General features: G+C 46.6%; 1 protein-coding gene across 1 annotated transcript in view; it reads left to right on the forward strand.

Moving 5' to 3' along the window:
* The first annotated feature begins 11476 nt into the window (after positions 1 to 11476).
* Positions 11477 to 25801, forward strand: part of LOC125939849 (uncharacterized) — a 397438-nt gene continuing 383113 nt past the window's right edge. The window contains exon 1 of the mRNA XM_049655335.1: positions 11477 to 11659. Coding sequence (XP_049511292.1) covers positions 11537 to 11659 — 123 coding nt within the window. The 5' untranslated portion in view covers positions 11477 to 11536. The remainder of the gene's footprint in view (positions 11660 to 25801) is intronic.

Raw genomic sequence — 25801 nt, forward strand, 5'->3', positions numbered from 1 at the left:
GGGCGTCTTAACTGTGCGACCACGTTACGATCGCGCCTCGACGGAGCCGAGTGGGTCATTCGGAGCACCTTGTACTGCGATAGCCTGCAATGTTTCGTGAGGGCAGATAGAATCGCCGCGACGCCACGTCACCAGTGCGCCTCGACGGAGCAGATACGTTGACGCGACGTCCCAGGGCGAGACAGGGGTTGTCGTCGGTGAGGCAGCCGCGTGACGCGCGCGTGTGGGGGCTGCCGTCTCGCTCTAGGAAGCCGGCGCGCGTTCCCTATCTTTCTCTCCCAACCCCAATGGGCTTAGCTGCTGCTCGCGCCTGCCGGCCTTGATAGCCGCTGCTGCTTCCTCGGTTTCTCGTCGCGCAGGGCCTCGCTGGCATACGGCATCCTTGATTTCTCAGCCATATTCTCCAAATAATTCTGGTCTGCAGCCGACATGCTAACGTAGACACTGTACAAAAAAAAGCTGGCAGATCCCGCGCCCTGTGCAAATCGATGTTATACGAAGTATGCGGGGAGCCTACCAAGTTAACGAAGCGACCATGAGAGCACCAAGACGTAGGCGGCTGTGTCATGACCTACATGACACGCATGTCATGATATTCATGTCATGACCTATCATTTATGTTCGTCATACACTCTTGTCCTACGATGTCCAATTTTAGTATACCTACCAAGTTTTTTTATTATATGGTATTTAGGAGATGTTGACGCCTTTAATTGGCGCCGGCTACTCCTTTTAACATAGAGATATGAAAGAAAAAAAAACCCTAAACGCCTTAAAATTAAATATCGACTCTAAATCACCATAGCACAAAGTTCAGTCACATAAGTCCACTATTACTACACTAATACTGAAAGTCAACTCAGAAACACAGCAAGCACAAAGTCCAGTCACAAAGGCGCATTAAGGTAAATACAAAATACAGTCACATAAGTACACTAATGGCACCCTAAAACTGAAAGTCAACTCAGAAAAATGGCACATAAGGTTCAGTCACATAGGTGCACTAATGTAAACGTAAAGTCCGGTCACGTAACTGTATTAAAATCACGACACATAAGATAGCATGGATTCGATTCGAATGAAGGTACATGAACCCAGGTGTTGAATTGACCAAATTCAGATAAAAAAATCCCATAGACTTAGTTTATCACAGCTAAAAACTCTTTTCAATAGTTTCCGAGAATATTGCTTGCTTCTAGAAATCTTTGGAGGGACAATAACGCTCGTCTTTGCAACGAATATGTTGACCAAGGACCTAAGATCTTCCTGAGGTTAAAGGGCCTGCGGTCCAATGTCACTAAATCACGTGCTAAACGTTGTCTGTGTGTGTCGTGCCGCGGACATTCTAACAGAAGATTCTGCGCAACCTCATCCGCGTGGCCACAAGTACATTCTGGACTATCAGCTCTTGAAATGTTTTGTAGAAAATGTTTTGTGTACGCGGTACCGAACCACAGACGGTGAATGAGTGTTTCAAAGGCTGTGGTTGTATCCAATGTGGACGGGATATTGAATTGAAGCGCAGGTTCAATGTGAAATAAATCTGAACGTTTTGTGTTCTGATCAAACCATGGCGCTTTGCAACCATTTACTGATATCTGTCTTAGTATGTGCCGCAATTCTCCTTGCGTTAGAGGGAGACCGTATGTGTCGTTATTAATATGCGCTTGTTTAGCAGCCTTGTCTGCTGCAACATTCCCAGGGATATTGCAGTGGCCAGGTATCCACTGGAACATTATTGTATGAGTTGTTTCACTTGCCTTTGTGAGTTCCTTTAGTGTCTCTCATAAACTAACGCCATGTTTTTAGAATTGCTGATGTCACCCCGAAGTGACGACGTAGCTGCTTGTGAGTCACAAAGGATGACACATTGGTTCCCTTTTTGCGTTGAATTTGTGTATCGTGACAAAGACAATATCGCAAAGAGTTAATCTTAAAGGGTCGACCACTGAACATGGTCACACATGGTCAGTGCTTTGCGAGGTGCCGACTGCCTGCGCCCGGCAGCCGCTCCGCGCGTTACACAGCCGATGGGGCGGTACTCTCTGCGCATCGTCTGGCACTGCACCGCCCAGAATTTGGCACGCACGCGCTGCAGATTGTTCGTCTGGACCCCGAGCTGAAAGGTACTGCTTCGTAGCGCAAATTATATCATCTTCGATGAATTAAACGAAACGTAATTCAATCGCAGCATACTGGCAGCGAAGGATGCACAGCGCACAGGTGCCAGGCACTGAGCGATGCAGCAGCAGATGACGCGCAGAGCGTACCACTGCAGAGGGGCGGATCTCTGCATCTGCGCCCAGCTAGCGCCGGCCGTCTACGCCACGCGAAGCACCGGCATGCGCACGCATGTTTCCTCTACAGTGGGCGACCATGTTAACGAAGTAACACTGAATAGAGAACAAAGATAGAGCATCCCTATTGCCACACTCAGTGCTCAATTTAAGCCGCTTCTTTGGCTTGCGCTCACATTTAAAGCACTGACATATGCTAATACCATGGCATAAACCGAATATTATTTCTAAGTATATTATGGACGTGCGTCAATTCTCATGCTCACGTCATTGCCGCTTGGGCACTTCTAACGACATGTTTTTCTCTACCGCTCAAAGGTCAGAGTGCACATCGTTCTAGTGGGTAGGATGAAATGATAGAAACAGAACGTTTCGTACAGACAAAGTGGGAGAACCTGGAAATGAACTTGCTTAATTTTAATTTGCACAAGTTTTTGCAAAGCATACTCATATTATTTTGATGAACAATCGACAGACTAGTCCAAGCTAACGCCGATGCCGACAAGGGAATGACAAGACCAGGATGCCGATGTTTGGCTGATTAGTCGGCAGACTGTGTCGCGGAGAGGCATTTTGTCTCATTAGGCCGATAGTGCCACCGGGACAACTGACGACAGCGAGTTGTGACATTGGGAGAGCCTTTCGTCACGCTGACACCGACAAAATCACTCTGCAGACTGTCTTTCGGCAAGTATTCGTTAAATCGGCCGCAGTGAAAATCAAATTCAGAGCAGCGGGATGAGGGTGTGTGTAGCAAAGGGTTGGAAAAAAAATTGGCACATGGAATTACATTGGTTGTGCGAACCGGTTTAAGGGAAGCTTTCTTTGTTTGCGAGGAACGCTGTTCTTTTTAGGCGCCCCGCAAGGGGGCGCCTAGTAGAGCAGAGTACGCAGTTGGTAACTTTCTCACAAGAAGCACTCCTGTGAACATGTGCCACTCAATCACTGCAAACACTGCCGACAGCGACCAGTTTATCCCACTCACTAAACAGCAAACAGGAGTTATCTTGCACGGCGTATTTGTCCAGGTAATTGCGTGCACCCGTAGAACCACAGTCGTGTTACACTACTGTGTCCTGCAATCACATGCTTAACCGTGCACAGAAAGGTGGGAGGAACGCGTTCCCGTCAAAGAATTTTTGACCTGATGCGCGCACTCTTTCACGCAATTCCCAGTCTGCCCAATGTAGGTTTTTCCACAAGACAGTGTAATCTCGCAAGCCACGCCAACGGTGCAAGATACAAAAGGTTTTCTATGCTTTAGAGAGCAACCAGCAGTAGTTACCCAAACATCCTCTAGCCTATCATTGCTAAGTATCCACGCACCTCCCATTTGCGACCATGGGCGAAATGTTCACCGCTCTCTTCGGGAGTCAACATTCCCACTTGGCAATGCTCCACTTCACGTTTAAGCATGGGCTTGTGTTCTCAAGGATGCTTCACTGCGTGTTCAAAACGCTCCTATTCCGCTCGGAAGATATCTTCTTCCGAACCGCCACGCTGATATTTCTCCACACCCAGTGCAGGCTTCAGGCACATACTCTTTTTACTGCAGCTCGCCTTTCCACTTGGTCTACACTGATTCTTAGCTCCGAGGAGCATCGGTAAGCACTACCTTCGGAACCAGCGCTTAATTATGTTAGTTGCGCATGAGCACCTTGGTACGCACAATCTCCAGGACCGGCTTGAACTATCTTCAGGGCGCGTTTGCACTACCTTATCGACCAGGCCATGCTGCATGATGACAGCCAACAGCTGCAAATTACGGCGAAAAGCAGAAGAACGCTTCGCTTTAAAAGCAGTATTGTACGAGTGAGGACGCCAGCCTTTAAAACCTTTTCCCCATGGTCGACAAAGGATAGTTTGAGCCTTCGCCGTTCGTGAGCCATTGTGCAAGACAGCAACCTGCACAAATGCTGTGGAGCCTACAAAGAACAAAAAGTTATGGTTGATCCCTCTTTCATAGGAATCGGTAGAACACGAAAGTGAAACGTGTCTTCACAGAAGCTGTTGCATGTTTACTTCATGAACTCATGGTTCGCTGCAGCGGAAGGCGCACGATTTGGCGGCCGGCAACCTTGTTGCAGGTTTCCTTGGCGCGCGGCATCCAGCTTCCGAGTCGCTTGAGCGACGGTACGAGCATTTTTGTCCGACTCCGTAGTGTTTTGGGCGGCCAGTTGCGCTGCGACGCGCTCAGCTTCAAGAATGCGAATGGTGGAGTTCACAATGTGTGCTGCGAACGCGCAAGGGGTTTCCTGCTTCACACTGGCGTTTCTCTCGCCAGACCAACGCGAGATTCGCCCGTCGACGCCGTTGCCTTTCTGCGCCACTTAGCGCAGCAGCTTTCTTAGTTGGGGTCATCGCAAGTGATGCAGTAGGCGGCGTGTAAGCACTGCTGAGGCATGCGGAAGCTGCACTCCGTAGGCGACAAAGCACCACAGGCTAATGCGACGCGAAAGACAAACCATGCACCATACTATACAGTGTTGGAGCCTCCGCTACACTGCGGCTACCGAAGCGCTCCCTGTCAGCGCTCGTTAGTGTCACTATGCACTACTTCGCTTCACCGCTTCTAGATGTCGGCGCCATCCCTGTCAACATAACATATTTTCCTCGTTGGCGCCGAACGTCACATCCGTTGCCTCCGTAACCGAAGTTCATCGCGGACCTCGGCATAAAACGCTTTCGTGTAAAGTAACAGAGTTTAAAAAAACAAAATCGTGCTAAAAAACTAAATTTCGCTTTTATGCAAATTGTATTGCTATTAGCCATTTTCTGATACATCGCAGAGGTTGCGACATTGGTGGATCCACCACGATGGATCCACCTCTGTCATCCGGCTATCGTCATGCCGTCTTCACGCCTTTATACCGCCACGACCGTTATACAGTCGTCATGCATTCATTGTAACACCACCAAAGTGATGTGATCGTGGTCATTCAAGTGTCGTCTCTACAGCTTCGTGATATAACTATCGTCGTGTCCTCATCGTCACGACTTCTACACCGGCCTAGTGCCCCAAGTTGTCTAATAGCTAGGACCACTAGGTATGTGATCCTGGTCTTGATGCCGAGGTGGTCTTTGCATCGTCGTTTCCAGCCTTGTGAGCCGATGACTTTGTCGCCATGACTTCGTCGGCACGCCATCGTCGTCTCACGGTATTCATCCATTTGTTGTCACACTATTGTTGTGATTCGGTCGTGGTATTCCATCGTCGTCATTTTAACTTTTCCATCAAACTCTCATGGCGCCGCCGTTCTCCCTCCATCGTCGTCATAAAGTCGTCCTAATAACAGTGTCGTCATGCCGTCCTCGTCAAGCTGTCGTCAAGACACCGCCTTCATCGTTCCATCGACGTCAATGTTTAATCGTCATTCTATTGCAATCTACTGCCGTTATTCAATAGCGATTACACCCCCGTTACTTTTCTCTCATATGAGAAAGACGCAATCATGCATATGTTGTCAGACAGTCGTAGCCGTGCTATCGTCCTCTCACCGGCTTCAGATTGCGAGTATGGTCATGCCGTCATCTTCACGCCATTGTTATACAGGCTTCACGATACAGTCGTCGTCACTTTCTTGTCATCATAAATTCGTTTTCATCCCATTGTCCTCATACCGTTGCCATGGCATTGACGTCGTTGCGCCGTAGCCATACCATCCTCGTTGTGCCGACGTGCTTCTTCGATCACCGTCATTCTAAACTCGACATCCGACTGTCCTCAAGCCGTCACCGTCAGTCGTTTCCGCCGCACCGTAGTGGTCGTATACTATTGTCGTCATGCCGTCGTAGTCACACCTTCGTTTTAACATCTTCGTCACTCGAGTAACATCATTCCGTTCTCTTAGTGCCGTCGTGGTGATACTTGCCTTCGCCGATCTATCGACGTCATTGCTTGTTGGTCATTTTGCCGTAATGACACTTTCGTAATTCACTCGTTATTATGCCGCTGTTGACATGCCGTCGTCGTCATTGCGTCGTGGCCGTGTCATCTTCATCATTCCAGCTTCATCTTCGGTTGTGGTCATAACGTCGTCTTCACGTCATCGCCGTCATTCACTCGTCGTCGTGTCAATGCCATCATGTCGTCGTCATCACGCTGTCGTTGTTATAATATTTTCATCATTTAGGTATCGACATCTCTTTGTCCTCATGACGTCATCGTTCTACCGTTGTCATCATACAGTCGTCCTCATGCCACTATGCTCATGGGCGATCTTGGCAAGCGAGTGCCATAGCAAAGTGGGATGAAATAGAAGTACGTCGCATTTAGCCGAAGCAACCAAAGCCTCAGAAAACCACTACACGTGTTAAACAAACGTGACTTTATAAATACGGTGTGCGGGTCCAATGCTCGAATGCTAATTGCTTTACCTTTGACCGTCATCATAAAATCAGTTCTGCCGTGAATATTTTTATTGCTCGCGTAGGTTGCCGCGCCGCATGACGTTAGGATGAAGTAAACGATATTTGCCACTTGGCATTGCCAATTTTCAATAAACTTATTTGACGCCAACTTCGGTCACTCGATATATCAGGTGTTCTTTATACCATACAGAATTTTTAAGAATAACTTTTGACCAGTACCATAATTCTAGTGATTGAGCTGTATTACTCAAAGAGGGGGACATTGCTTGCACGAGATATAAAAATGAACAATTTGGTAATTAATGAAAGTTCACTACGTAAATCTATATTTTTACATTACGGCACATATTTCAATTTAAGAACTGCAACTGGTAAGTTGGCGAGCGCATTCACTTGAGTCGAATTTTCAAGATGCCACCAGATTCGAGATATTCATTCCCAAAATGCGCTACAAAATACGCCGCTGTTGCAGTTGCTTTTGTGCTTTAATGTATACACCGGCAGTTTCCTAAATATAAGTGAAGCAATAGTGCATTTTTAACGGAAGCATCACGCGCATATATTGAAATTCGTTCATTCCTTGCAATTTGTTTCAAGTGGATATGACTGTCAAACTCACCGGCTACAACTCGTAAATTGCAATATGGGTCGTAGGCAAATTAATTAGGAATAGTAATGATTGGATTTTTGTTAATTAGTTTTTTATGCCTTTCAATTTCTCGTGCGATTGATGTCCGCCGCTTCGGGTGCTCAAGGACTACAATTACGATATCTCCCATACGCATTTTTTTTTAAATTCTTGATTTAAAAAACCGCATGTCACTGGGTATATGTGCCACCGATAATAATCATCATTATACCCTATAAAATCTACCCTCACACCAAAGACACTATCGTTATCATGTAGGTTGCTATTCACATTAGCGTCGACAATCGTCTTCAAAGTATGACTGCGCCTTGATTGTGTATATTCGACTGTAACTTAGGCAAATAAAGAAATCGTGCATTCAAGGGATATTTTCGCAAGGGATGCTACGTTTACCACATAGACGTTTTTTTTTTCATTTAGGACTTACTATTTGTGTGGTCATTCAAGATTATCTTCGCAGTAAAGGGCATTTCCCTAAATTCCGTAGAGGCGTATTTCAATATCCGTGTATTTTAACGAACAGCCCATCCATATTCAATAAAATGTCATTTGATCTATCAAAGCAGTATTTTGCCACCCACTTTAAGGAGCATTTCACAAGTTCTCGCAATAGTGTGGTCCAATGTACATGCTCTGGATGCAGGTAGATAAACAAAAGCGCGTTTGTATGGTCTGTTTATCAGTGTTGTCGGCTTGGTGAATGGGTGCAATAATACTTTTCTATGTCTTTCGTGATAGCTGAGAGGTGGCTGAAGCAGTAGCGTGCATTATGCCGTTGAAATTCGGTAGTCTTTCAACCAAGCTTATATGGAAGTGGTGTGTTTCTTCTGCAACGGAAAAATTCGCTGCTGATTCCTAGGAAGATTTTCAATGGCACGCTTTGGGACATTTGCAGAACAGTGACAGAAAGAGTGTATTTCGATGTAAGGAAATGAACCCAATAAACGTTCCAAATAGATACCGCTGTGATATGCCCCTCACAACGACATCTTATGGGCGAAATTGGTCGTGAATTTCTGCTGAGACGTCATCTATGCATTTTTGTTCTAATGTCACACCTCGAAGCTACTTAGGCGTGCCTTAAAAGGTCGACCACTGTACAAGCCAGCGTGTGACCAGTGCGCTGCGAGATACCGACTGCCTGCGCCCGGCACCCACTCCGCGCGTTGCACAGCCGATGGGGCCGTACTCTCCGGAAGTAGTCTAGCACTCCACCAGCCATAATTTGGCACGCACGCGCTGCAGATTGTTCGTCCCGCCCACGAGCGCAAACGTACTGCTTCGTAGAGCAATGTGTATTTCATCTTAGACGGATTAAGCGAACCGTCATTGCAATCCCGATACACTGGCAGTGAAGAATGCACAACGCACAGGTGCCAGGCACTGAGCGGTGCAGCATCAGATGACGCGCGGAGCGTACCACCCCAGGGGGGGCGGATCTCTGCACCTGCGCCGAGCTGCCGCCGGCCGCCGGCGCCTCGGGGAGCACCTGAATGCACACGTGTCTTTTCTCTACAGTGGGCGACCATGTAGAAGACGTAAAGCTGGATAGAGAACAGAGATAGAGCGTCCTTACTGCCACACTCAGCGCTCAATTTAAGCCGCATCTTTGGCTGGCGTTGACATTCCAAGCTCTGACATATGCTAATTACACGGCGTAAACCGAATATTATTTCTAAGTATATCATGATCGTGCGTCAATTCTCATGCTCATAACGTCACTGGCACTTGGGAACTTCTAACGACATGCTTCAGTATACCGCTCAAAGGTCCTAATTCATATCGTTCTAGTAGGTAGGATGAAGTGATAGATAGTTAAGGTTTCACATATACAAATTCAGAGAACTGAAAGTTCAAATTGCAAAATATTTGGCAAAGCATACCCTTAATTATATGATGACCATAGAAATTGTGGGCCGATCCGACACCGACAAGAGAACGACAAGATAATGAAGCCAATGTTCCGCCGACTAGTCCGCAGAGAGGGTCGCTGAGAGGCATTGTGTCACATTAGGTCGACAGCACCGCCAACGCAACTGACGGCAGCGACTTGTCTGAGTGCGACAGTCTTTCGTGACGTTGAGACAGACAAAACCAGTTTGCACATGGTCGTTCGGAAGTCTTCGTGAAATCGACCGCAGAGCGAAAATACCGCACCGACAATGCGAATGCCGCAGCAGCTGCGTTTTCATATATATTCGATCGGCTGTGTAATATGAATGGAAAGATAATTCCGCATTTGAAGTACATGTTCTTCAGCTCTTTCCGGCCGTCGGTGTCGAGATATTGAGCTTGTGTGGATGCTGTATAGTGGAGAACTGACCTGTAGCTGAGGTGGTCATGAAAACACGACCTGCTGGCCTGAACTAACAATATTATTTGAACCATTCTCCACTTCATATAGTAAGCACAAAAGACGCAGCTGACAGCGACGCGCACGAAAAGAAAACCGGCTACTAAAATCAGCAGTGGGAGTCGCTTGCCAAGCTTGGCCACGCATGTCCGCTCGTCTCTGTATGATGCGACGCTGCACACACGCCCAAATCTGTATGTCTCGCACCATTCTGTTAGTTACCCAAGTTGGCGTCTAAGACGTTTGTTGAAGAATGGCACACACATACTGGCACAAACCCAGAGATCCATGTTGCCATCAAAGAGGTTCATTGGAGACCGGCACAGACCGAGTGCCACATTCTCAGTGCTCGAAGTCGGTGTCAAAGAGTTTCATTGAAGAGCTGTACCTACCGAGTCCAGCATCTACAGTGACTCATTTCACCGTGAAACAAGTTCTTGAAAGAGCGGTACCTATTGCCACATACTCAGTGACCCAAGCTGCTCCGATGGTTGGTTTTGATCCCTGTTCTTTCAGCACAGCAGCCCAATGCGCTGCGAATTAGACTATGGACTACCCAGTGACGCAGGTAGACGGAAGAACAGTTAGAGACAAACAAACATAGACAGCTACGAAAAGTGCACTAGGAAGCCTAAGAATGCAAACGCATTAAAACACAGTGGAGGTTGTTGGTGTGACATATCTAGCAGTTGCGCTATATAGGATTGAATAGCCAACGGCACATATGAGTAAATAGAGTTTGTTGAGAGATGCCTTTCTTGCGCAGTAAAGCTACGTACATTCGCTGGTAGCCATGCCTACCAACCTGCTGACTGTCACTTCTCCAAGACAGCCTTTCTAAATGGGATTCTTTTATTGGGCGTCTACGCACGCTGCGAGAAGTCAGAGTATGCAAACTGCCTATATCTTTTAAATGCTATTTTTTTCAGTTTGTGGCCAACCACAAATCATAACCTGCAGAGCAATGACAGAAGACTACTTTCGCTCTGAAGTTTAGGAATCAATCACTGTTTTATAGTGGCCGGGGAAAAGGCTGTTCTTTACTTGATAACAATCATATAAAAATACAATTAGTTTGTGGTATAATTCGAAGGATTTATTGTGGAGTCTCGGAGGATACAATTTTTCCACGTGTATTCAAGCGAGCCATACTCAATGGCTTGAACACGTTTTTAAAGTTTGACATCAGATTAAATTCGTGTGCAGGCCGTCATTTTTCCACCCTCACCTCCGAAAAGATTGTATTCCTTGAATGCAAACGTATCGTCAGAAATGACGTGTACGATTAGGACTAATGACAGTTGTTTTCTACGAACATCCTTTCGGGCAACAATAATGTTCCTTGAGGTTATCGTCCTACGTTCTCTGATTCAAAGAACCCATGCTCAATTCTGAAAAATTTTATATGTGAACAATAAAATACAAAAAATATTCCTGGGCAAAAATATCCTAGCAAGATATCTTCACCTATATCATTTTCATTGCAAGTAAGCGAACATGCTTTCTTGTCTACGTTTTCATGACGTAAACCAAGCCTATTGCAATCATTTTACGCGTGTAAAACATGTAGGTGCATAGAAGCAGCTGCCGCTGGATACTTCTTTCTACCCTGCGTATGTACGAATAAAAAATAAGACCACCTAGAAATTTATGCATCCCAAAAGGTTTTAAAATTCGCAAGACCTGCCAGCACGGTGAAGTTCTTTAGAAAATATGTGCATACGTACACATCAATCACTATATATACATGGATACTATATAAGATACAGAAACAGAAGTGAGACAGTCAAATCCGTCGAAGCGAATTTTCCGCAGACGCTTTATTGCATTCAAACCTTCTATAAGAAACTTTTTTCGCATCAAAAAATGCACAAGTCGTTTAGGCTATGTTCAACCATTTTCACTGTGCTTTGCTCTCCCATAATACTCATACACAGGACGTCTTCTGAAACACTGACTGATAATGGTGGAAACCTGAACATTATAGAGGTAAGCTTAATCCTTTTCGCCAGGTGGTACAACCTAGTGCTTGTCATTATTGCTGATATTTCGAGCCCTTCCTTTAGGAAGGCTATCACTATTGTTTAGCGTGTAAGTGCGTGGCGAACACTTACCAGCGTACAAGAAACCAGCGCCGTCCAAGCACTCGCCGTGGAAGTTTTTGTGCAATTGTGTCAATAACAATTAGGTTTGCTGTTCCTTTTCTCCATATTATCTTCCCCTTTACTGTTACTTTACTGTTATTACTGATCTTTACTGTTATTTTTGTTTCGTTTGGTGTCATCGCTTATACCTTTTGGTTTTACTTTGGCCTTTGCTCTAGTGTGGCGTAAAGGGTCGGCTGGAGTTGCAGCGTTGCTATTAATTTTTTCTCCACAGCCATGTTTTAGGCAGCAAAACAGACGCAATTAGCTGAAGCATGCTTTTCATGGCTGCAGCTGAGCTTTTAATTTGTGTTTTCGCTCGTTCAGACTGGAGCGTTTCTCGCAAGATATTTGGCTTCCGCAAAAAATCAACCGTTTACGCAAATTATTACGGCGAAAGCCTCAGGTGTCTATCTTAGCGGTGCTCTTGCCAATCAGGGTCGTTTAGCGGGTCGCGGGGTGGAAAGGGAAGAAAAGAGGGATGGCGCGCGCTCTGTTGGGCTTCCCTCGCCTCAGATCAGTCTCGGCGTCCGGGTGGGGAAGCCCGGCGTGGTGCGTTCCGCCGAGAAGGCTGCGTTTCAGCAACGGCGCTGCGAACTCGCTCGGGAAATGGCTTGTCGTCGGCGTGCCGATTCTAGCGTGAGGGCTTCTGAAGCCCATGCGAAACGTCAGTGAAGAGCCGCCGACCCCGAGTTGAGGGAGCGCTATGTTGAGGCCAAACGTCAGCGTCGTCTTGCCCTACAGGAACCCGATAACGGTGGTGCACGCTTCGGCAATGCTACCGCCAACTACGCTGGTGCGACGGCCAGGTTTCACCACGAGTTTCTGAACCACAACGTCGGAGCCAGTTGCAGTGCGCGCGACCGGTTGTGGTTCGAGCACAACGTGGTACTCGTCGTGGTACTCGTGATTTTTTTATATCCTAGGTACGGAATAAGATAAACAGGAGCGCCGACTTGCCGATCTTGCAATGCATTTGCTGCGGGCAAAAGCTATCAAAGGGATAAGACGCGCCGAACGTTCCGCCCTGCTCCCGGCGTCCGCTTGCCTCCTCTCTTTTCCTTGGCTTTCCGACGCACCTTCTCCTTTTCGCTTTTTCGCGGTAATAAAATAAAATAAAATTTAATAAAATTTCACACCATCTTGCGGTCAAGTCATGGAGTGATCATGTGAAAAACCTCATAAGCAGCAAGAAATGAGTCAGACACAACGACCGTTGCTGCCCGTGTCGCCCGTGAAACGCGACGTTATCGCGGCGCGCTGTTAGCTAGCAAACGTTACTGCAAAGGATGGGCCTTGGATGCTATTGACAAACAGGCAAAATGCGAACAACAAAAACGAAATGATGGCAGGATGCCGTGCAGGGGAGTGAATGAAGAAAAGCCGGCAGATCCCACGCCCTGCGAGAATCGATGTTATGCGAAACAGTGTGCGGGGGGGGAGCCTACCAAGTTAACAAAACGACCATGCGAGCACCAAGACGTAGGCCGCTGTTTCATGACCTACATGACACGCATGTCATGACATTCATGTCATGAGTCCTCAGGAATCTCTTTAGCTAACAAACCTAAGATTGTGGTCCTACTTTTGCCCATTTTTGCGCGAAGGTACTAAGCTACGAAGCTGCGGTTTGAAACTAATAAAGGTACAGGAATGAAATTTCAAGCTAAACATTTCGACAGAATTACCTGTCTGGTTGGGACCTCCGAATATAATACCCCCTGAAGAAGGAGCCGAATTGGTTCCGAAACGTCGGGCTAGTAAATTTCCTTATCTGGTTGGAGTCAATCTCTAAGTCTTAATGAATAAAATTTTGCGTCCTAAATGGAAATTCCTTGAACTCTAATTCATCCAAAATTTACCTTGCTTGAGCGTGTAGTTGCCGGGCTGTTTAGAACAGAAGTTGCGATATTTGACAATCTTCAAAAGCAAATTATCCGAAAAGTAAAAATTCAAAATTGGTTTGCTAGGTCAAGGAAATAGATTACTATGTCCTAAAGATGCAGAGCAAGCGGCAGTGCAGTAAATGCGGCAGTTTCTTCTAAACATGGTCACAACTGAGACACAGTTCGCGAAAATCATGTATCTCACGCTCGTTCTTGAATATTTATTTCTAAATCACATTATTCAATTTCTTTCTGTTATATATAGTTGGAGTTTACAAGAATTAAGCTTTTTTATGGTATATACGACAACTTTATATCCTAAGTAGAAGAGCCGCCATGGTTGCTCCAAAACTACTGAAAACGGGGGGCTCGTGCCGCCGTAGTGGGACCACCACCTTGAGCGTCCTCCAATTCGGATGGTGTTTCGCTGTACATTGGTACTAGGCAAGATTGAGGGGAATGTTGAAAACCGAACATTTATAAATTTTGGACGCGCGCGCGCTTCGCGACAACCGCAAACAAGTAATTAAAAATGTCGTAGTTTCACCCGAAAGGCGAAGCATCAATTGCGATAGCAAATTAGTAGAGAGCTATACGGAATAAGGTTAGTAGTTTTATCAACTGCATGAACTTGGACGTGCAGCAGCACCAGCAACGCGCAGAACTGTTGTCGACACCGTCGGCGTTTTGCCCGCGTTCGCACCGAACGCGCGCGGCGTTGGAGACTGTTGCCGGTGCCTCTGGGGGCGGCTCGGAGGTTGCAGATCAAAACGGGACACTCGTCGAGCAGAGTCCGAAGTCTTTACCACCTTCTCGCCTCGCAATGTTTTTATATAAATACGCATTTCGTGCCGCAGCTAAACGTCGCCTCCCCTCCCTCCCTCCCGTCCCCCCAAGGCCTTTCGAGCGACGGAAGAAGTCGCGTTTGCTCTCCGACGTGCGTTCGGTGCCCGTAAAAGCATGCGTCCCTCGCGCGCGTTCACTCGCCCATTGTCACAGCCGTCACCGATTCATCGTCGGCGCGAAGTCGATCGACCGGGTATACAAGCCGGTTGGTCGTTCCGTACTCAAGCGAAAGCAGTGAAAAGAGTCAGAGTCGGGAGTAAACAAAAAAAGCAAGATATTTTTCGGCTGACAAATATACACAAATAATAAAATAAAATAATAAAGAAACACAAGAGGAACTAACACACCTGAACCTAATATAACACAATGATGAAGACAAATTAACAGCAGATATACAAATGAAACAGAGCGCGGATCAAATATACAAAAATACACTTAACAGTAACTGACTAAAACAAAGTTCAAATGAAAAAATGTCACAGTTTCGCCCTAAGGGCGAAGCAATGAATGCGATAGCAACACAGCAATGTCATACGAAGTAAGGTGAGCGGCTTTGGTAGCAACAACACGCAGAACTGTTGTCGACGCCATCGGCGTTTTGCCCGCGTTAGCTCAAAATGCGTGCGGCGTTGGTGACTGTTGCTGGAGCCTCTGATATAAATAGGCACTTGGTGCCGCAGCTAAACGTCGCCTCCCTTCCCTCCCCCTCCCCCACGGCCTCTCGCGCGTCTGAAGAAGGCGCGTTTGCTCTACATAGATGGTGATTGTAAAGGAGAAAAGAGACGCCTACTTCTGCAGCCCTTAAGCGAGCACGGCGCAGAACGCGCGTTTGTTCTCCGCCGCGCGTTCACTCCCCGTGAAAGACGCGCCCCTCGCGCCCTTTCACTCGCACATACAGCGTTCGGCGCGCGGCGACGATTTCATCTCCAAATGACGTCATACGGAACCTCACGGCGACGGCGACGGCGACGGCGACGCCCACGGCAGAAATCTGCTTTTGAGTGTCCATATAATTGCTATCGCAATAAAAAAAAGTTCAAAAGAAAACAAACGATGTCATACGCGTGGCTGGGCAGCAGCAGCAGCAAGTCCATAAACCGCGAAGTCGGCGCGCAGAGCTTTTCCGAAGAATGCTGGCGGATCGGTCTTGTCGAGGTGGATGCGATTGCTGGGCTGGGTTTCCTGGGAGTCTAGATTTGACGTCTTCTCTCAAGCAGGCTGAGCTAACTTGAGGCGAACTGCCATGAGCTTCGTTGCAGACGTTGGTTTGTCGTCTCGTACGTCAACTAGTTCCTCGGAGTTCCGACGTGGCTAGGCGCCCAAGGCGATACTGGACGGCACCAGCCCACTCGACGGCTTCTCAGGAGCGCATAGGTTCAGCTTCTAGACTAATTAGCAGGGCCGAAAACCGGCGCTTAAATAGCCTCTCCTTTCCCTAGCTCCCTATGTAGGGGTAGATAGATAGATAAACTTTAATCCAAAGATAGTTTTGCCTTGCCCCAATGAGGCATCGCTAATGGTCGGGGCCCCTAGTCCAGGGCTCCGCTGGCTCTTGCCATCTTCTCTGCTCTCTGGATCAGCTTGAGCTGGTCGTCGAGGGCCGAGCTGGACAGCAGTGCCTCCCATTGCTCCCTTGTGGTGTTCGTGTCATGGTGTTCTAGGTTGTGTAGCGTGCACTCCCACGTAATGTGGTATAGGGTTGGTGTGGCCCCACACCACGGGCATTCGTCCTTGTAGGCTGTGGGGTGCATGCGATGTAATATGTGTAAGTTCGTGTAGGTGCCTGTCTGGAGCCTGCGCCAGCTAGCGGCATCCTCCGTCTTTAGTATTCGATGGGGTGGGGGATATCACAAGCGACTCCCTCTGTGGTAGTTCAGGATTGCTGAATAATCGGGGTCAACTGGGTCAGGGTCATCTGCAGTCTGCGTGATGAGTGCTCGGTTATGTCAAATTCTCGAGCTGCTCTGTCGGCATGCAGGTTACCCGTGATGGCAGCGTGACCTGGTATCCAAATGATGGTTATGATGGTGTTGTCGTCAGTGTCCTCCTTGGGTATTTGGGCTAGGACTTCTACCGCAGGTCTTGCGATTCTTCCCTGTAGGAAGTTGCGGCAGGCCTGCTGGGAGTCCGTGAGGATCGTCAGTGGTTTACTTGCGTGTTAGCATTCGCGGAAGGTTAACGCGATGGCCAGCTCTTCCGCTTCCTTGATTGTGCAGGGGCGGGTCGATGCACAGGAGGTGACGTGGCCTCGGCGGTCGCAGACCATTGCCACTGCGCCCTTTTTCTTCATTCCGTACATAGCGGCGTCCGTAAAACGGGCCGTGGTATCGAACCTGAATGTTTTCTCTATGTATTGGGCCCTCGCTTTCCTCCCGGAGTGCCCCGCAGGGGCGTCTGCGCAAGCAGGCGTTTGGTGAGTTGCGCCACCACGTACCCGAGCACACGAGGGTTGAACCCTCCCGCGTGTAGCCGTGCGCGGCTTAGCCGTGTCTGGGGAAAGGAGGATCCTGGGGGTTGAGCCAATGCCGGGTGTTTGGACCTTTAAGGCCCCCCGGCGGAGGCAACACACCTCTTCGGCCTCTGCTTCACATAGACGGCACCTCCAGACTGACCCACCTGGAGGAAATCGGCAGTCGCCTTTTCCTGTCCCCCTCTTCAATCTTTTGTCTTTCTCTCTCACTTTTACATCTCTCCTGTCTTCTATTCACTTCTTTTAACTTCCGATTCTCTAGGCGGCAAGGGTTAACCTTGTGTGGCTAACCTGTCTTGGTTATGTCGTATTTGGTTATAGCAACGCTGTACAGCTGGCGTTCGCAGGACTTCCCTTGCAGGGACTCCTGTAACGTCCCCTTGTTGGGCTCGGTGGTGGGCGGCTGGCATCGCTGCCGAAATTAATTAAGATCTTATGGCCTCATCTTTCCCCAAGCTACCTGATCGTCCTCTATACAAAAGAGGACGCACCGAAGAAAGTTTCAATCCTTTTCTCAAACGAAAAGAAAACTTCCCGCGATACCATGTCATACATACTGAGAACCCTGGAAAGACTGTTAGAACCATCTCACCATTCATTGTTGCCAAATGCCTCACGGACGCACTGGGTAGTGGCTACAAAGTGACAAAAATGCCTAGCGGCGACCTCCTGCTTGAGGTACGTGATAAGCTGCAGCATGGAAAGATCTCAAACCTGGTTGCATTTGGTGATGCTCAAATCACGGTGACACCACATCGATCACTGAATACGTGCAAGGGAGTGATCTCAGACGATGACCTCATGAACTTGAGTGAAGAAGAACTTCTAGAGGGCTTGAAGGACCAGAACGTCATCCAAGTACATAGAATAAAAATTAAACGGGAGAACAAAGAAATTCCAACTAAACATCTGATACTTACTTTTGGTACAAGTGAACTGCCCGAGATAATCGAGGCTGGATATGTAAAGATACGAGTAAGGGCGTACATCCCTAACCCACGCAGATGCTTCAAGTGTCAAAGGTATGGTCACGGTTCGCAAAGCTGCCGAGGCCGACAAACCTGTGCCAAGTGTGGTGAACAAGATCATCCCTCAGATAACTGTAACCTTGCACTCCATTGCGTGAACTGCGACGGCGAACATGCCGCATATTCCCGCTCTTGTCCGACATGGAAAAAGGAAAAAGAGATAGTGATTATCAAAGTAAAGGAGAACATTTCCTTCCGAGAAGCGCGCAAGCGCGTTTCCTTTCTTCATAGTGCAGGGTATGCTGATGCGGCGCGTAAGGGGGCAGCGCCGCAGCAGACTCCGGTATCGGCCCGGCCCGCAAAGAGTGTGGTCGCGGCTGTGCCACCAGCCCCCTTGGCGACAGCAGCCAGCGCTGCTTCGCCGTCTCTAAAAGAGGGACCATCGACCTCTGGGTTGGTGGCCTCCAAGGCCCTGCTTTTCGAGGCAAGGCCTAATCTGAAAACACCCCGCTCGAGTGAGCGGAAGTCCAGCGGCTCCCAGGAGTCAATGGACACAACTCCGATCCAGATGGCGCAGCCAGCGCCTCAGGAGCGCCGCGATTCTCGTGACCGCTCCAAAAGCAAAACGCGCATCACGGCGCCCGGAAAGGGTCCTGTGAGCTAATCTTTCCTTTCCAGAACACACAGTACTCAACTCTGTCAAAATGGATACACAAATTATACAGTGGAATGTGAGAGGTTTTCTCCACAATCTTGATGACATAACAGAACTCTTACACAAACTTAACCCAAAGGTACTGTGTGCACAGGAAACGCATTTAAAAGCTACACAGACAAATTTTCTCCGGTCATATGCTATTTTTCGCAAAGACCGTGACGAGGCTAACACCTCATCCGGCGGTGTAGCTATAGTTGTCGACAAGACTGTTGCTTGCCAACACTTGCCCCTTCTGACATCCCTCGAGGCAGTTGCAGTGCGAGCAATTCTTTTTAACAAATTGGTTGCCGTCTGCTCCATCTACATACCTCCGAATTATCGCCTGAACAAAACAGAATTCTATGGCCTTATTAAACAACTTCCTGAACCCTTTCTTATCGTTGGAGACTTTAATGCTCATAACAGTCTATGGGGAGACTCCCGGACTGATTTGAGGGGTCGACTTATCGAAAGCTTTCTTGTGACTTCTGGTGTATGCCTATTTAATAAGAAAGCACCTACTTACTATAATATTGCGCATAATTCATATTCATCGATAGATTTAGCGCTTGGATCCTCCACACTTCTCCCTTACTTAGAATGGAATGTAATACAAAATCCGTTTGGGAGTGACCACTTCCCAGTTACTCTAAACCTACGAGTACTAACACAAGTCATTCCACCACATGTCCCTCGCTGGAAACTTAACTCGGCTGATTGGAAGCATTTTAAAGAATCTACTTATTTATCACAAGATTTTATACGCGATTTTAGCATAGATGATGCCGTAGCATATTTTACTGCTTTTATTATCGGTGCAGCGGAAAAGTTTATTCCACAAACAAGCGGCCAATCATGTAAGAGACGTGTTCCTTGGTGGAATGAAGACTGTAGAGATGCACGAAAGAGACAAAATAAGGCATGGGGTAGACTGCGCCGACATCCAACGGCGGAAAATCTCATTGCATTTAAACATATAAAGTCACAAGGAAGGCGCACGAGACGGCAGGCTAGGAGAGCAAGCTGGGAGAGGTTTCTCTCAGGCATCAATTCTTATACCCAGGAGGCTAAAGTATGGAATGGGCTGAGAAGGCTAAAAGGGCAGCAGATCAACCAATTACCTTTGGTCGATGACCAAGGGCATACCTTGGAAAACCAGGCCGATGCCCTTGGCATACATTTCGAGCGTGTGTCAAGCTCCGCAAACTACTCAGAATCATTTCTTAAATACAAGAAAGTAGCAGAACGTAAGCCAATAGACCGTAAATGCACACCAAATCTTCCGTACAACTGTCCATTTAATATTGCCTGAGCTTAGAGCTGCCTTGAGCACATGTATGAGCTCCGCACCGGGATTTGACAGAATCATGTATGACATGATTAAAAACCTACACACCGACACACAGATGACACTACTAGCACTTTTCAACTCCATTTGGGCTGCCGGATATCTCCCATCCTCATGGAAAGAATCCATCGTAGTCCCGGTCTTGAAACAGGGTAAAGACCCATCCAACGCTTCAAGTTACCGTCCAATAGCCCTCACAAGTTGCTTATGCAAACTCTTCGAGAAAATGATAAACCGTCGTATTTTACATTTCCTTGAATCGAAGAAAATTCTTGACCCTTATCAATGTGGCTTCAGAGAGGGTCGGTCGACTGCTGACCATCTCGTGCGCATTGAGGCAAACATTCGAGACGCCTTTGTCCATAAGCAGTTCTTTCTTTCTGTTTTCCTAGACTTGGAAAAGGCATATGACACAACTTGGCGATATGGGATTTTGCGAGACCTATCGGAAATGGGTGTTCGAGGCAATATGCTTAATGTAATTGAAAGTTACTTATCCCACCGTACTTTTCGTGTTAGAGTTGGCAATGCTTTATCCAGGCCATTTACACAAGAAACTGGGGTGCCACAAGGTGGGGTACTAAGCTGTACGCTTTTTATCGTCAAAATGAATTCCTTGCGCTTATCTATACCGCAGGGTATGTTTTACTCGGTATACGTAGACGACGTGCAGTTAGGTTTCAAGTCATGTAACCTTGCAATTTGTGAGCGGCATGTCCAGCTTGGCTTGAACAAAGTGTGTAAATGGACAGAAGAAAATGGCTTTAAACTCAATCCTCTTAAAAGCTCCTGTGTCCTTTTCACACAAAAAAGAGGCCTATTCGCAGAGCCCGATGTAGAACTACACAGACAACACATACCAGTTTCCACACAACATAAATTTTTAGGCGTCATATTAGACTCGAAACTAACCTTCATTCCACACATAAAGCGCCTCAAAGAGAAATGCCTAAAAACAATGAACCTGCTTAAAATTTTGTCGCATACAACATGGGGCAGTGACAGGAAGTGCCTGATGAACGTGTACAAAAGTCTTATACGTACACGCTTAGACTATGGGGCCATAGCGTATCAATCTGCCAGTCCAAGCGCCTTGAAGATGCTTGACCCTGTTCATCATCTAGGCATCCGCTTGGCGACCGGTGCCTTCAGGACAAGTCCTGTAGAGAGCCTCTACGTAGAGTCTAATGAATGGTCACTGCATCTTCAAAGGTCGTACACTAGTTTCATGTATTTTCTGAAAATACACGCGAACAATGAACATCCAACTTATTCAACAATAAATGATATGACCAGTGCCACCCTGTTCCACAACCGACCTGCAGTGAAACGGCCGTTTTCTCTGCGCGTGAGGAACCTCAGTAATGAAATGAGTGTTCCACTCCTTGAACATACCTTAATGGCTCCAACAAAGCTATTACCGCCGTGGCAGTGGCAGCAGATAGATTGTGACTTGTCTTTTGTAGAAGTCACAAAACATGCCGCCGACACACACATCCGAATGCACTTTTTAGAAATCCAGGCCAAATACTCTTGCCCAGAATTCTACACGGACGCCTCAAAGTCGCATGCCGGTGTCTGTTGTGCAGCGGTGGGCCCATCGTTCGCGGAATCCGTCGCTTTACACCCAGAAACAAGTATTTTTACAGCTGAGGCTTATGCGCTCCTCTTGGCTGTAAAGTACATCGATAATACACAGATTCGCAACGCAGTTATTTATACTGACTCTTTAAGCGTCGTTAAAGCCCTATCGTCGCTACGGAAACATAAAAATCCTGTAATTGCAGAACTTTACTCGGCTCTATGCAAAGCTTACTCTTCCCAACATATCACAATATGCTGGGTTCCTGGACATAGAGGCATTGAAGGCAATATGCTTGCCGACAAAATGGCCACATCCACAGAAACAAGTGCTAGTAGCATTTCCATCGCTATCCCTGCCATAGATTTGAAACCATTTTTGCGGAAAAAACTGAGGTGCTATTGGCAACGTTTGTGGGACGCAAAACAGTCAAACAAGCTTCATCTGATAAAACCTTATTTAGGTAGCTGGCCACCTACAACAAAAACACGACGAACAGAGGTCACTCTCTGTCGACTCCGAATAGGCCACACGTATGGCACACATTCCTATCTTCTAACAAACAGTGATCCCCCTGCCTGTGGGAAATGTGGAGAGACGCTAACTGTGCTCCACGTCTTGCTTGAATGCCGGGAGGTAGAAGAGCAAAGAAAAAAGTTCTTTCCTTTAGCATACAAACAACATATTCCATTACACCCGGCATTATTCCTTGGCAAAGACCCGCTCTTTGACACAAAATCATTGCTAGGTTTTTTAAATGATATTCGTATATTAAATGTTATACACCCATGTGATCCGTAGCACGGCCTCGCAATAGAGGCCTATGTTGCGGCATTAGTATGTATAGCACACGCCTCCAGGCCCTTGCGCACAAGGGTCCTGGTGAGGCAGTAGTGCTGCTTGGAAATTATCAATAACTGAGTGTTTTAAATTTAAGTCATTTATACACATAGCGCACCTCACAATAGTCATTGTCATAGTTTTATCCCAAGTACCTGTTTTACGCGTCTATACAGCGACCAGTTTTAGGCCCCTATACAGCCGAGATAAATCTACTCAGCGCTCATCACCCATCGATCACTCTTTACCATCTCTTGGCGCTCTTTGGCCATACTTGGCCCTTGCGCCAGTAAACACTATACATCATCATCATCATCATCATCACATTCCCAAACAAGTCCAACATAACAAGCAGTAGTAGTATTTTACAGGGGAGAGGAATACAAAAAACGTTTTTCTATTTCACTGTTAATTATCTGAATCGAACACTTCAATTGGCAACAAATTCCAATCAGCAACAGTTCTGGGGAAAAAACTGTGCTTAAATCCTTCAGTGGGGGCAAATATTGGAGCTAGTAAGTGTGGGTGAAATCGCCTCGTTTTCGTTCTAGCTGCTGGCTTAACACAAATCAGGCAAATTAACATTTACCTTTCTTGAAATAATTTTGTGCAAAAAGGCTAGGCGAGCAACTTTTCGACGAGCCTCCAATGTTGAAATATTATGCTGTTGCATGAGTGAAGATGGTGAATCATACCTTTTATACTTTCCAAAAAATGAATCTTATTGCTTTCCTTTGAATTCTTTCCAATTTTGTAATATATTTTTTTTAGTGTGAGGATCCCAAAGGACCACCGCTTATTCGACCTTCGACCTAACGCAACAATTATAAGCTAGCAAGAGCCTTTTTTTAGCTTTCTCTTCAGAGTCCAAAGTTGCTTGAGCGCAGATGTACAAATGCTTGAAATGTGACTAGACCATGTAAGTCTTGAAAAGGTTGCTGCTGGTCTCATGGACACGGCACCCCAGCAATTTTGCCATTGTAACATTTGCAGCAAGGGCATCACATACGATGGCAACTACATTGAGTGAACATTCGGTGAGCTGCACAATGACCTCATTATTAATGTTTTTTAGCATGTGTCACCACTGGAAGTAACATCAAGGGCCAGAATCCTCACAGGGTATGTTTCTGAACACTTCAACTAGAACCGTGATTTGTTCATTTGTGGGACTAACTTTTGTTTCACCAATTTTTACTTGCATGTGTGTCATGGCTTTGTCATTTCTCTTTTTAGGAAGACAGACAAAAGAGAGATTATTTGTCTGCAAGCTGCCCACGCTAAGCCACAAGAAGCTCAACTGTCACCATAATGACAACAGGTCCTCTTGAACTACGTGCCTCACTATTAAATGTTTGGAAGTTTACCAGATCGAGAGGTGCGAGCCCTATTAGGAAAGCAACAGTCTACAGTTCTGGCTACGATTGCTACGATACTTGATGGTTCCATTTCTGAGATGTATGGGAGATGAACGATTGAAAGAAAGATTTCGTGTTACATGAAACAATTCCTACCTTACTGCGATGATCGACACAGTTTGAAATGCAATGAGGTCGCGTTATGAAGTCATCATTAAGTGTGGTGTGATAGAAAATTTTATGAAATAGCAAAGATGGGCGACTTTGCGGCGTTTAATTAGTGGCCGGAATAAGTGCTAGGTTAGTTTACAATGAGGTTATAGTCACGGTGCGGTTATAATTAGAAATAATGAACCGAGTAGAGTTATTTTGTACTAGTTCAAGTGAAGTAATAACATTAACGCGACTGGGATCCCGTATTGGAGATGCATATTCATGTTTCGAGCGAATTAGTCTTGCAAAGCTGTAGTACAAATGCAGACGCTGCTTTGGAAAAGTTGCGCCGTAAGTACCCGAGCATGTAAGTAATTTAAGTAATTTGTAATGTGTACACCTAGATCTTGCTGACAGTGCCAGGATTAGAATTAGATCTTGATACGCGTAATTTACATTTCTTTACTACAAGCGGCTCATTGCCAGTTTACATAAAATCAATAACTAGGCTAGCCCTGCCCCATAAGAGATAGCTAGAAGAGGCAAGCTCACACAACCGGCCAGCCTATTTCACACTTAACAAACTTTAGGAATCATTAACACTATTTTTCGTTCTCTTCAAACAGCCGATGACAAACCCGAGCAAGTGTGCTCCGAAAAAGATTTTGAAATGTACTCGCAGAATAAGTTCGGCTTAACATTCAGCGAATCAACAGTGGGTGAGCAAGGGAGACCACAGCATGAGAACTTGTCTTCTCTCTGTGTGTCTCCTGAAAAATTTTGCGCAATCCATCCTCTAGTAAGCTATACCAACACGCCCAATATTCAACCTTTGCAGCTTGTCTTCGTCTCGGCCCTCACAAATATGTTTCCTTGGTGAAACGTTGGCTCCAAGCTGAGGCTTCCCTTGCTCACCTGTGATTCAACTGAAGTGCTCATCTCCTTGCAACCTGTGTGTCTTGTTTGAATACATATACCGAGATTCTTTTTCAACATGAAACCGCAAGTTGCGTTTTCCAAGGATCTGTGAGCATTAATTGTGCTTGCTTTTATGTTGATTTAGTGTCCTTGTTTATTCACACAAGATTTGCTGAAGTCCTTGTAGGCACTGTTGTCTCCATAACGTTCCTTGGTTTCCCTAAGAGCACTCCACTTGTTTCAAAGCCTTTACTGCCACACCAAAACGCTAAATGTGCAGCAGAAATATCAACAGCAGACAATATGTCATGTAAAATTTAGCATATTGTGTCCCCCCCCCCCCTGACACTTCGTGCCTCTCGCCAATGTGTTATGAGAGCAATGGGACATTGCAGCTCGAGCTTATCTTGCTGGCAGTACATCTTTGCCGAGCAATTTTTTATGTTCCTTTCTCTAATCTAGCTGAAATTGTCGAATGCAGAGAATATAAAACGTCAACCAGCTCTGTACGCAATACAAGTACGAGGGTAGCTCAGCATAAATATCGCTGTCTCCCTGCTTTAGCGGCACGCCGAACACGATGAGAAAACTTCGCTCCATTTCAGCTTTGGGTTCCATTAAATAGATTGTTATTTGTGTTTCTGTATGATGTAAACCCTGTGACGGAAAACATTAGGTCCACCTGACCTGTATGAAAATTGTGAGCATGACTGCTTAATTCACCCGTGACAATAAACAATGTAAGCTGGCTTGTTTGAAGTGTTTTATTGCCATTTGAAGCCTCTCAGCCACCTGGCGACATAATAAAGATATCTGTGGTCATGTTAGAGTACAGTACACACGAATATCGCCCGGAAAGCGGCAACAAAACGCCCAAAACCAGCCAGCGAGCAGCGCAACGAGCCCTACAAACCGCTACCG

Source organism: Dermacentor silvarum, chromosome 9 (assembly GCF_013339745.2).
Source record: "Dermacentor silvarum isolate Dsil-2018 chromosome 9, BIME_Dsil_1.4, whole genome shotgun sequence".
NCBI lineage: Eukaryota > Metazoa > Arthropoda > Arachnida > Ixodida > Ixodidae > Dermacentor > Dermacentor silvarum.